Source organism: Loxodonta africana, chromosome X, assembly GCF_030014295.1.
Source record: "Loxodonta africana isolate mLoxAfr1 chromosome X, mLoxAfr1.hap2, whole genome shotgun sequence".
Classification (NCBI taxonomy): domain Eukaryota; kingdom Metazoa; phylum Chordata; class Mammalia; order Proboscidea; family Elephantidae; genus Loxodonta; species Loxodonta africana.
Window position 1 is genome coordinate 127,759,795 of NC_087369.1, and position 13,912 is coordinate 127,773,706.

At 37.5% G+C, this 13,912-nt stretch overlaps 1 protein-coding gene across 1 annotated transcript in view; it reads right to left on the reverse strand.

Annotated features, from left to right (window-relative positions):
• NUP62CL (nucleoporin 62 C-terminal like) overlaps window positions 1–13,912 on the reverse strand; it is a 108,536-nt gene that overhangs the window by 60,986 nt on the left and 33,638 nt on the right. Inside the window, exons 4-6 of the mRNA XM_010594735.3 lie at window positions 11,752–11,856; window positions 9,922–10,020; window positions 2,211–2,361 (exon numbers count right to left, since the gene is read on the reverse strand). Coding sequence (XP_010593037.1) covers window positions 2,211–2,361; window positions 9,922–10,020; window positions 11,752–11,856 — 355 coding nt within the window. The remainder of the gene's footprint in view (window positions 1–2,210; window positions 2,362–9,921; window positions 10,021–11,751; window positions 11,857–13,912) is intronic.

Here is a 13,912-nt window from a genome sequence, read left to right on the forward strand (position 1 = left end):
ATGAATAAGGAAGACCAAAGAAGAATTGATGCCCTTGAATTATGGTGTGGGTGAAGAATACTGAATGTACATGGCCTGCCAGAAGAAGCAACAAATCTGTCTTGGAAGAAGTACTGCCAGAATGCTCCATAGAAGCGAGGATGGCTAGACTTGGTCTCATGTACTTTGGACACATTATCAGGAGGAATTAGTCCCTGGAGAAAGACATCATGCTTGATAAAGTAGAGGGTCAGCAAAAAAGAGGAAGGACCTCAATGAGACGGACTGACACAGTGGCTGCAACAATGGGTTCAAACATAGCAACAATTATGAGGATAGCTGAGGACCAGGCAGTCTTTCATTCTGTTGTACATTGGGTTGCTATGAGTCAGAACTGACTCCAGTGCAACTAACAACCACACATCTATCAGAATAGTTAAAATAAAAAATAGCAAAAACACCAAATCCTGGTGAGCACATGAGCAAAGTGGATCACATTGCTGGTAAAATGATACAGCCACTCTGGAAAACAGCTTAGAAGTTTATCAATAAACTAAACATGCAACAATCATACCATCCAGCAGCTGAACTCCTGGGCATTTATCTCGGAGAAATGAGACTAAAGTTCACAAAAAGCCTGTATACAAATGTTCATAGCAGCTTTATTCATAATAGCAAAAAAAAAAAAAATGGAAACAACGCAGATGTCCTTCAACAGGTGAATGGTTAACAGTAGTATATACATAATATGATGGAATACTACTCATAAATAAACAAGAACAAATTATTGATGCGTAAGACAACTTGGATGGACCTCGAAGTATTATGCTGAATAAAAAAAGCCAATTCTAAAAGGTCAAATACTGTATGATTCCATTTATACAACATTTTGGAAATGTCAAAATTATAGAAATGGACAACAGATTAGCTGTTGCCTGGGGTCAGGGAAAGGGGTGAGAGGGTGGATGGGAGAGGAAAAGTGTGGCTACATAAGGGAAACAGGAAGGATTCTTGTGGTGATGGAAATTGTTCTGTATCTTGGCAGTATCAATGTCAATATCTTGGCTGTGATATTGTATTATAGTATTCTACTATCATTGGGGAAAACTTGGTAAAGGATATGCAGGATGTTTTTATATTATTTACTATAACTACACATGAATGTACAATTATCTCAAATTAAGAAGTTTAATTAAAAAACAAAAATACATAAACAAAATTCTAACTCACAGTAAAAGACCAGACTTAACTGGTCTGACAGAGACTGGACACCCTTTTATGACCCCTGGACACCCCTTTAAGTCAATAGTGAAGTCACTCCTGAGGTTCACCCTTCAGCCAAAGATAGATAGGCCCATAAAACAAAAAGAGACTAAACGGGCACACCAGCTCAGGGGCAAGGACAGAAGGGGACAGGAAAGTCAGTAATTGAGAACCCAAGGTTGAGAAGTGGAGTGTTGACACATCATGGGTATTGGCAGCCAATATCACAAAACAATATGTGTATTAATTGTTTAACGAGAAACTAACTTGCTCCGTAAGCCTTCATCTAAAGCACAATAAAAAAAGAAAACAAATATTAAGTACGAACATAATATAATGTGTAAGAATATAGGCTCTGGAGCTCTTCTGCCTAAATTTTAATCCTGGCCCACCTATTATAAAGTGTGACCATGAGCAAGTTATAAAACTTCTATGTGCTCCAGTTTTCTCTCTATAAAATGGGGACATAAATAGCTCCTACTTCATGAGGTTATTGTGAGGATTAAGTGATATAAAGTTTGTAAAGCATTTGTAATATTGCTAAGCATATAGTAATTGCACAATAAATGTTAGCTATTGTTAGTAATGGAAACCCTGGTAGCGTAGTGGTTAAGTGCTACGGCTGCTAACCAAAAGGTCAGCAGTTCCAATCTGTCAGGCGTTCCTTGGAAACTCTACGGGGTCCTATAGGGTCGCTATGAGTCGGAATCGACTCGACAGCAGCGGGTTTGGTTTTTTTGGTTATTGTTAGTAATAGTAATAATTGCAATACAATGGTATTCAGAAGGTAAAAAAGTGCTGTTGGTCGTTCAACTTCCTCGGTGACAAATTCTTTTTCCAACTGTTCTGTTGTCTCTAAGTCATTTATCTGACTTTGAAATACTATTATAAAGCTATACGAGTAAACCATGCCTTGTACATGATAAATCAAATGAAACTCAAGTGAACTGTCAAATAAATAGGCTTACTTAACAGTCGAAGTAGAAGATGCAGAACTGACTGGACCAGCATTATCAATCCCAGCTGATGTCAGTGGTTTTAGATTGAAGACAAAGCCACTGGTGGTTGTAGTAGTGGTGGTAGTGGTGAGAGTGGTGGCAGTAGTGGTTGAAGTCGTAGCTGAAAAATAAAATGCATAATGTTTGTAAGAAATGAGAAGCTGATTTCATTTAGTCCTTTATCATTCAGGTTAAAAACTCTAGAGGCACTTCTAAAATGTCAATTTGAATTCAAAGTTGTGAATTTGAACTCAATGTTATTGTAATATGAAGCGATATATGGCCGGCCAGGTATCTGGGTTAACCCTCCTGCTGAAAACTAAAAATCCTGGATAAATCCATAGAAAAATAAAACTTACAACCTAACCCGCTCTATAACCATTAAAGAAACTGAATCAATCCTCAAAAATCTTCCCATAAAGAAAACCCCAGGCCCTGATGATTCCACTGGTAAGTCCTAAACTTTCAAGGAAAGACAAATAGCTATCTTACAAAAACCTTTGTACATCTATATCTTTGCATACTTACATGAATACATCTGTGCAATTAATTCCTAGAAATGAAATTGCTGGATCAAAGGGTCAGCATGCTTTAAATTTTAATATATCTTGCCAAATTGTCCCTATCAAAAAGATTTTGCCAATTTACATTCCTATCATTAGGGGAAAGTGCCTGTTTCTCTTCATTCTAGCCAATATTAGGCATACATCTTTGCCAATGTAACAAGCAAAAGCCTCTCAAAGTTTTATCTATAACTCAGATTTCTCTCCTATGTGTCTTTTTCTGTTGTGTCCCTGATAGAATACCTTACCTTCTATAAATAAAATCCTAAGTATACTTTATGGCCTAGTTCAAATTCTTCCTTCCCCATGTTTACAGTCTACTTCTCTCAGTCATATTCATCTCTCACTTCTCTGAACTTCTATAGCACTTTTGCTTTCTTACTATACACTGAACACTTAAAGAACAATGCACAGAAAATTGTGGTGCATCTTATAATTAATAAATACTGCTTCTGTAACAATATATTTTTATGAAAGTATATTACCACACATATAAAACTGCTTCCTCAATTAGGAATATTTTCAAATTAATGGCTGCACTAAATAAGTACATAAATCAGGGTGCCTGACATATGTACTGCCTATTCTAAGGGAAACTGGTGTACCTCACTGCTGCTGAGGGAACGAGCTCAGGTACCTTTTCTTTGTTCCAGATAACCTTATCCTTTGCTCCTTATTCCCGGCTGACTGGTGGTTTATCTGAAGTAAGGGAAGCCATTCCATAGGCTAATAGCAGCCTACAATATTCTGGCTCAATAAGCTCTACCCAAATATGAATAAGATGGGTAAGAATCTCATTTTCAAAAATTCAGAAATAGGAAAAAATCAGGCTGGAGTTGAAAATATGGAGATATTTCCAGAAACATGGAAAGATTAAAATTATAGGAAGAAATATGGAAATATTTCCAGAAGCGTAGAAAGACTCAGACAAACAGAGAAAGCTGAAAGGACTGACAGAAGAAAGGCATGAAGTGGCATCAAGAGGCCATGAACAAGTCAAAGTTAAGAATAAGTTAAAATGGTAAGGTAGAAAAAGAGGTAAGGTTGTGGGAAGGGAAAAAAAAAGAAGTACACAAAGGGAGAGTAACTGAATTATGTTTATGCAATATTAGATTTAGGAGGTCCTTAAAGCTGTCCTTATAACAACTCTTAACTTTCGATTTCCATAAGTAAAAAAAAAAAAAAATTAAAATGCCTATACTTCCATAAGATTCCATTTTCCTTTTGGCCATAAGGATCCTTACAATAAATCCCCAATCTGTGCGTTAGCCTTTGTAAAGGTTAATTAAGTACACAGAGGAAAATCATATTAAAAAAAAAAAAAGATCCCTGGGGTACCTATCATTCAGAACACTGGAGAGATTCCAGGTTTGATCCAGTTTGGAATTCTTTAGAGTCATGTCATCATGATCTTCATCTAAGAAAAATTTTATCTAAAAGGAAATACTTCCCCTGAACTGCTGAGAATTAATGATACTACCAATGGATCCTCTCTTTATTGATTGATTCATTCAAACACTAGGCAACTACTGTATTTGAGACAGAAAATTGAAAAAAAAATTTTTTTCAAAGAGTCCTTCCTGTAAAGTAGCTTACTTTCACCAGGAGATGATATATTTTAAAAAGGAATCTATAATTCCTGACATGGACAGATGACCAAAGATGTACACGTAAGAGAAAACAGCAAATTCTAAGACTGTATATATATATGTCTGTATATATAGAATGATCCCATTTTGTGAAACAAATTTAAGGTGCTTGTATATGTTTACAAGAAAGGCTGGAAAGATAAATACCAAACCATTCCCTCTAGAGTGATATACATATCTGTAAAAAAAAAAATTTTTTTTTATATACACACACATACCTACATATGTATATACACATGTTGTTGTTAGGTGCTGTTGAGTCGTTTCCGACTCATAGCGACCCTATGCGAAACAGAATGGAACCCTGCCCGATCCCGCACCATCCTCACAATTGTTGTTATGCTTGTGCCCATTGATGCAGCCACTGTGTCAATCCATCTTGTTGAGGGTCTTCCTCTTTTTCGGTTATAATTCTTCCAAGACAGATTTGTTCGTTCTTTTGGCAAAAAAAAAAAAAAAAAAAATTTTTTTTTGGCAGTCCATGTTATATTCAATATTCCTCACCAACACCACAATTCAAAGGTGTCAATCCTTCTTCAATCTTCCTTATTCATTGTCCAGCTTTCACCTGCATATGAGGTGATTGAAAATACCATGGCTTGGGTCAGGCGCATCTTAGTCCTCAAGGTGACATCTTTGCTTTTCAAAACTTTAAAGCGGTCTTTTGCAGCCGATTTGCTCAATACAACGTGTCTTTTGATTTCCTGACTGCTGCTTCCATGGGTGTTGATTGCAGATCCAAGTAAAATGAAATCCTTGACAACCTCAATCTTTTCTCCATTTATCACAATGCTGCTTAGTGGTCAAGTTATGAGGATTTTTGTTTTCTTTAGGTTGAGGTGTAATCCATACTGAAGGCTGTGGTCTTTGATCTTCATCAGTAAGTGCTTCAGGTCCTCTTCGCTTTCAGCAAGCAAGACTGTGTCATCTGCATAATGCAGGTTGTTAATGAGTCTACCTCCAATACTGATGCCCTATTTTTCCTCATATAGTCCAGTTTCTCAGATTATTTACTGAGGATACAGATTGAATAGGTATGGTGAGAGGATACAACCCTGATGCACACCTTTCCTGACTTTAAACCGTGCAGTATCCCCTTGTTCTGCTCAAATGACTGCCTCTTGATCCATGTACAAATTCCTCATGAGCATAATTAAGTGTTCCAGAATTCCCTTTCTCTGAAGTGTTATCCATAATTTGTTATGATCCACACAGTCAAATGCCTTAGCATAGTCAATAAAATGCAGGTAAACACCTTTCTGGTATTCTCTGCGTTCTGCCAGAATCCACCCAACATCAGCAATGATCCCTGGTTCCAGGTCCTCTTCTAAATCTGGCTTGAATTTTTGACAGTTCCCTGTCGATATACTGCTGCAGCCACTTTTCACAGATCTTAAGCAAAATGTTGCTTGCATGTGATATTAATGATATTGTTCTATAATTTCTGCAACCAGTTGGATCAGCTTTCTTGGGAATAAGCATAAATACGGATTTCTTCCAGTCGACTGACAGGCAGCTGTCTTCTAAACTTCTTGGCATAGATGAGTGAACACTTCCAGGACTGCATTTGTTTGTTCAAACATCTCAATTGGTGTTCTGTCAGTTCCTGAAGCCTAGTTTTTTGCCAATGCCTTCAGTGCACCTTGGACTTTTTCCTTCAACACCATAGGTTCTTGATCATATGCTATCTCCTGATATGGTTGAACACCAACCAATTCTTTTTGGTACAGTGACTCTATATATTCCTCCCATCTTCTTTTGATGCTTCCAGCATCGGTTCAACATTTTCTCCATAAAAAAAAAAAAAAAAATTTTCTCCATAGAATCCTTCAATATTGCAACTCGAGGCTTGAATTTTTCCTTCTTTTTTTGGCTTGAAAATTACGAGTGTGTTCTTCCTTTTTGGTATTCTAACTTCAGGTGTTTGCAGATTTCATTATAATACTTTGTCTTCTCAAGTCACTCTTTGAAATCTTATGTTTAGCTCTTTTACTTCATCATTTCTTCCTTTCGCTTTAGCCACTCTTCGTTCAAGAGCAAGTTTCAGAGTCTCTTCTGACATACATTTTGATCTTTTCTTTCTTTCCTGTCTTTTTAACGACCTTTTGCTTTATTCATGTATGATGTCCTTGATGTCATCCCATAACTCGCCTAGTCTTTTGTTTTTAGTGTTCAATGAGTCAAATGTATTTTTGAGAAGTTCTGTAAATTCAGATGGGATATACTCAAGGTCGTACTGTGGCTCTCACGGACTTGTTTTAATTTCCTTCAGCTTCAACTTGAACTTGCATATGAGCAATTGATGGTCTATTCCACAGTTGGCTCCTGGTCTTGTTCTGGTTGATAATATTGAGCTTCTTAATAGTCTCTTTCACAGATGTAGTCGATTTGATTCCTATGTATCCCATATGGTGAGGTCCACGTGTAATGTCACCATTTATGTTGTTGCAAAAAGGTATTTGAAATTAATAAGTCATTGGTCTACAAAATTGTCATGTGATCTCTGGCATCACGTCTATCACCAAGGCCATATTTTCCAACTACCAATCCTTCTTTGTTTCCAACTTTCCCATTCCAATCATCAGGAATTATCAATGCATCTTGACTGCCTGTTCGATCAATTTCAGACTGCACAAGTTGGTAAAAATATTCAATTTCTTCATCTTTGGCATTAGTGGTTGATGCATAAATTTGAATAATAGTCATCCTAACGTCTTCTTTGTAGGCATGTAGATATCATCCTATTACTGACAGTGTTGTACTTCAGGATAGATCTTGAAATGTTCTTTTTGACAATGAATGCGATGACATTTTTCTTCAATTTGTCATTCCTGGCATAGTAGAGCATATGACTCTCTGATTCAAAATGGCTAATACCAATCCATGTTGGCTCACTAATGCCTAGTGTGATCATTAACGTGTGTCAACTTGGCTGGGCCACGATTCTCAGTGAGTTAGCTGTTACGATGTAGTTTGGCAGTCCTATAATGATGTAATCACCTCCATGATGATAACTTACATAATGTGATCACCTACATGATGGGATCTGCTGTGAGTAGCCAATCATTTGAAAGGAAGCTTCCTTGAGGGTGTGGCCTGCATCCAATATAGGTGGACTTTCTGGCAAAGGTCACTGGCATTTGCTCTGCTCTGGATCCTGCAGCTGGCTCCTATTCATCTGACCTCCGGTTCTTGGGACTTGAGGTAGCAGCTTACCTGTGAACTTGGGATTTGTCAGCCTCCAGAGTTTGAGAACCAGAGGCCTGCTAGCTTACCTGCTGATCTTGGGATTCGTCAGACTCTGCAGTCTGTGAGCCAGCAGCCTGCCAGCTTACCTGCTTATCTTGGGATTTGCTGGCCTCTGCAGCCTGTGAGCCAGAGGCCTGTTGTCTGACCTGCCAATCTTGGGGTCACCAGTTCTTGCACCTATGTGAGTCAGGAGAAGCCTCCAGCCTGACCCACGGACTTGGGACTTTCCAGCCTCTACAATTGCATGAGCCATTTCCTTGATATAAATTTCTCTCTCTCTCACTCTTTATATGCGTGTGTGTACATGTATATATACACACACACATACATATAGACATTTCACTGGTTTTACTTTTCTAGAGACTCAGCCTAAGACATCTAGGATATGTACCTTCAAGTGTTCCATTTCATTTTTGACAACTTCACATTTCGTAGAGTTGTACTTCATACATTCCACATTGCAGCTTTTCTTCTCATTTTGAGTTGTGCCACATCAGCAAATGAAGGACCCAAAAGCTTTACTCTAACCATATCATTAAAGTTGATTTTACTTTGAGGAGGCAGCTCTTCCCCAGTCATATTTTGAGTGCCTTGCAACCTGAGCGGCTCATCTTCCAGCACTATATCAGACAATGTTCCACTGCTATTCATAACGTTTTCACCGGCCATTTTTTTCAAAGTAGATTGCCAGGTCCTTCTTCCTAGTCTGTCTTAGTCTGGAAGCTCCACTGAAACCTGTCTACCATGGATGGCCCTGCTAGTATTTAAAATATCAGTGGTATAAGCTTCTAGCATCACAGCAACATACAAGCCACTACAGTACGACAAACTGATAGGTGAGTGGTGGCAGCTCACAATAGCTATCAAAACCAAACCAAACCCAGTGCTGTCGAGTTGGTTCCAACTCATAGCGACCCCATAGCATAGAGTAGAACTGCCCCATAGAGTTTCCAAGGAGCGCCTGGTGGATTCGAACTGCCAACCCTTTGGTTAGTAGCTGTAGCACTTAACCAGTACGCCACCAGAGTTTCCACAATAGCTATAGGTAATGGGTAACCAAGTTTTCTTCAACCTTCAACCTAAGTAGCTCCTGTTTGGCAGAAACAAATTTACAATAGGTCCAGAGACATTCTTGTAAGCAGCTTTACAAAAGGGTCAACTTTAAACAGGAAATACAGGTCCAAACCTATATTAACTTTTAAAGAAAAAAAACTTTTATCAATATACAGGTAGTCCCCAACTTATAACTAGGTTCCATTCCGACGACTATGTCATAAGTCAGTTCTAAAGTTAAATCGAATACCTCATTTTTTTCATTATTATTGCCTTTTATTATCAGTATCTTTACAAATTGGATCTTTACGCCTTTACGGGTTAGAAACATTACATATAAACTCACAGATATATTTTAATACATACATACATAAAAAAGACACAAATCATAAAAATTTACTCCAATGAAGAAGAGGTGGGCAATCCTGGCAATTTGTCCATTATAGTAATAACTCCACTTGTGGAAGGTTCTGGATCATCTGGATTATCCCTGGGAAAGGGGATGCTGTTTCTAGTCAGAAAATTAGTGAGAGTTGCCTGTTTTGTCCTTTTCTTTTTTTCTTCATATATTTCTTGGTAACATCTCACTTCTTCCCAAATCTGCCTATTGACTTTAGCAAAGTGATCAGCATTTGGGTCCATGTTTTCAAGAAACTGAAGCCTCTGATTTAGTTTAGGAAACTAAATCTGTATGGCAGTGTTTTGGACAGTAAATCATAGAATTGAACATCTGCAGGTGAATACTTGAAAATAATATCAGCAAATTACATGCTGCAACACTATGTAGTACATATTACTAATGATAAGATATACAAAAAAAGACAATCATTAGTGTGGTTCATCATAATTCAAATATGTCATAAGTCGTGGACTATCTGTACATATTAAGTCAATGTAAACATTATGATCAATAATAAAAAAAATTCCAAAGTTTAAAAGTTGGTAAGAATGTGATAGCTTTGACTGCAGTTATCTAAGGGAAGTAGCATCATCAATATTAACTGCCTCATTCTTACTCTTTGGCAGTCATCTATACTCATATACCTTTTAGCTACCCTGATGAGATGGTCAAAACCTACTTAGTACTAGAAACTATGAAACTACCACCTATTCGCTGCTTGTGAGGTAGTACATTTCACACACACTCCAATAATTCCAAAATCTTACTAGATGCATTAGAAGCTGCTCCACCTGCTCCAGGAAATTTTAATCCAAATCCCAAAGTTATACCACCAAGTGTTCCGGCTGAAGATGTTGGGGCACCAACTGCAGAGAACAAGATAGTATTACTCATTGCCTTTTTAATAATAATAAAAAAAACAGTGAGGAGTTTATAGGGAACCATTTTCATCTGATCCCCCCTTTGAAACTTTTGGTTAAACTTCAAAAAACTATGGTCAATCCATTTATATGAGATGTCGAGAAAAGGTAAATGTATGGAGGCAGATTACTAGTTGTTTGAGACTGAAGGATCTTATTGGGATGATGAAAATGTTCTAAAACTGGATATGGTAATGGTTACATAATTCAGTAATTTTATTAAAAATCTTTGAATTCTACACTTACAATAAGTGAATTTTATGACATGTAATTTATTCCTCATTAAAGATAATTTTAAAAAATACCATGGCTGAAATTTCTTTTCATTTTGTAGGCAAGGACATCAAAGACAGGAAGGGAAAAAAAATGCCTGTCAAAGGTTGGAGAGCAAGTCTTTGATAGAACTTGAATTCAAAAATTTTACTCCAAAGCTCAAACACTGTCATATTCATGAAATTTATCATCGTTCAGAAGATATTGCTTACATATATCAAAGTTTCCAGAATTATACTCATGTCTAAAAACTGAAGTCTACTTGGTAGAAAATGCAACTTGTATAGTAACCAGCAATTTTAACTAATGTTTACCTAGGCTAACTGCACAAAAGGATGGGACGATATGGCACTATTCTTTACAATAGAGTAACTATCAACAAGTTTTGTTTTCTGGTAAGTTTTATTCACTGGAATGGTGCCAACATTGCTATAATAGGGTTTTTAGGGGTCCATATTACAGTTAGGATAAAATACAACAAAGTTTAACGATGAACATCATGGCAATGTGAAGAAGATACCCTGCTGAAAGCAGTCAGCTCATATAGATCTGTTAGAAAAAATTGCCTAAGGCATATACAGAATTTAATATTTTTAACATTTGTTATTACTCTTCCAGAGGAAGATGTGTAGCAAAGGAGTTGGGATTATAAGACAGTTACTGTCCACTTCTCAGCTCAAAGCATCCAAATGTTCCCCCTCAAGGGGCGAGGTCATGAGACATCACACAGTATATACATATATGGAAACCCTGGTGGCGTAGCGGTTAAGTGCTACGGCTGCTAACCAAGAAGTCGGCAGTTTGAATCCACCAGGCACTCCTTGGAAACTCCATTGGGCAGTTCTGCTCTGTCCTGTAGGGTCGCTATGAGTCGGAATCGACTTGACAGCAGTGGGTTTACCGCACTGAGTTAGTTTATACACACATATATATATATACACACACACACATACATGTGTGTATATGTATACACACATGTATGTGTGTGTGTGTGTATGGATGCACTGGGTTTTATATATATATATATATATATGTATATATATATATGGTAAAGCTCCAACATTTGTTTCCCATTTTACCTTATTTACATGGATAATAAGACTTCTTCCCTTCAGAAATATTTGGAAAAACTCCCACTCTTTCTATTTCTATTAGCTTCAAGAAGTTGTTTCAAAACAATGCTCAAGGATGATATGCCTAAAGTTACCACTTTAAGCTGTAATAACCACATTAATATGAAATTTATTACTAAAGCCATAACAATTAGATCTTTAGTAAAGCTACTATTGATATCAGCAGTTATAAGTGAGTTCAAATGATAATTAAGAGATATTGGAAATCCATAGCTTCAGTTATGTGGCCTAATGGTAAATAATAATATTTTCTCTGAAATGAGTAACTTACATGAGAACCCAGAGGCAGCAGTAGAGGTAGAAGCATTTGATATTGAGGTAAACAGCATAGTGTTTGAACTAGTGGTGGTGGCAGCAGTAGATGCTGGAGTCAAACCTAAAGGTCAATGTAACAAAAAGAAAAAAAATGTCATTAAAAATAATTTTTGAAAGTAAAACACCATTTTAAAAATGTTTATTATTATGGAGAAACAAAAACAAAGCGAGGAAGATCAAGTATGCTGAAACCTAATAAATATCACGTAGTAAAAGCCTGATTAAAAAAAAATAGCTTATTGGTACAGCTTAGTATGGCCTGCCTTCTAGGACAATCATAACAAAACAATTCTACTTTACTAAAAAAATAAAGAGAACAGGGGAATCTACTTCCAGAATGATGCCAATAAGAAGCCCACAAACCTGTTACCCCAATGAAACTGCCATAACTGGTAAAAATTATAAAAAACAAAACAACCATTTGAAATCTCTGGAAATTCTCCTTAGGGCACAGAGCAAATGAAGAAACATTTATTTGAAAAAAATCTACTAAAGCTCAGAACAGTGATGAGTCTGTAGCATTTAAGTCACAACCCACTTCCTTCCTCTCCCTGTCCCCTTGCTCAGCTTGAAAGAAGCTATACTCAAGGCAGGAGTGACCAAGAGGACTAAACTCTCTCCCCGCAGTTCTTAGTCAAGGGATACAGTATGTCAATGGGAAGGACAGGCAGCCATCATTTCTCATAACCTCCAACACTGAGCCCTCAATCACAGGACAAAGGCTCTACTGTAGTTGGTGGCAGGCTAAGAATACTGGAGCCCTGATAACCCTTGTCATGATCACCTCACCCAAGCTCATTCATAGGACAGAGGTTTCACACCTGAAGAGGGAAAGAAGACCAAAGGCTACTGTCCCTGCCCAGTGCCCAAAGTAGTGGCTCAAATATTTTTGCCAGGGATAGAGGTAGTCCATAAGAACAGAGGGCTCTCAATCTATCCCTAAAGAAACTGATGTTATTTGAAACAGAGTATGAAGAAGTTCAAGCTGAAGGATATTCTCAAAAACAAAGTTGATTTTGGTGGGAAGCAATCAACAGGCGGCATAGCTTCATGAGAGCAACAAGCTAAGCTGTAGGCCACCTAGTTTACCAAAGAGAACCAGGGAAAGAAAGAGGTAAGAAGAACCTTCCAGGGGTTCAAAACAAACCTCAAAGACTGGCCTCAAAAACTATTCCTGCAAAGAGAGCCCAAATTTATTTGGATCAGACTGGAATTTATGCTGGAGGGCACTGACAAAAACAATAGAGCCTTCAGCCAGCAATCAGGGGAGCCTAACAGCTGAGTGTGATACTGACAGAGGCAGACAGCTTAACATGGAGATCAGGAAAAGTGATAAACACAACCTTGATAAGACCATTTTATCCCAGAAGACTGATTGTGCACATGGTAAAAGCTGCACCCTTTGAAAAGCAACATCAGAGGCTTCATACTGCAGAGGAAACAGATTTCACGAAAAAAGTACAGTCAAGTCACAAAACAAATAGGCAAACGAGAAACAAGCCACAGAAGGGGGTGATGATCAACAACCGTAGTTACTACAAAACACACACACACACACACACACAAAAGTTGCTGTCGAGTCGATTCCGACTCATAGCGACCATATAGGACAGAGCAGAACTGCCCCATGGGGTTTCCAAGGAGCGGCTGGTGGATTCAAACTGCTGACCTTTTGGTTAGCAGACCAGCTCTTAACCACTGCGCCACCAGGGCTCCTACTACAATATGGTACCTAAAATGTAGTTTTCAACAAAATATTACAAGATATGCAAAGAAACAGGAAAATGTCACCCATACAAAGGGAGAAAAAACAGCAACAGAAACTACCTATAAGAGGGCAGCAATATAAGATTTAGCAAAGACTTCAAAGCAGACATTTTAAATATATTCAAAGAACTAAAGGAAACAATAAAACAAGTCTCAATAAATGTAACAGGTATGTTCTCTGACCACAATGGAATGAAGGCAGAAATCAAATATAGAAATTTGGGAAATTTACAAATATGTGAAAATTAAATAACACACTCCTAGGCAGCCAATGGGTCACAGAAGAAATTACAAGGGAAATCAGAAAATACTCTGAGACGATGAAAATAAAAATTCAACATACCAAAATT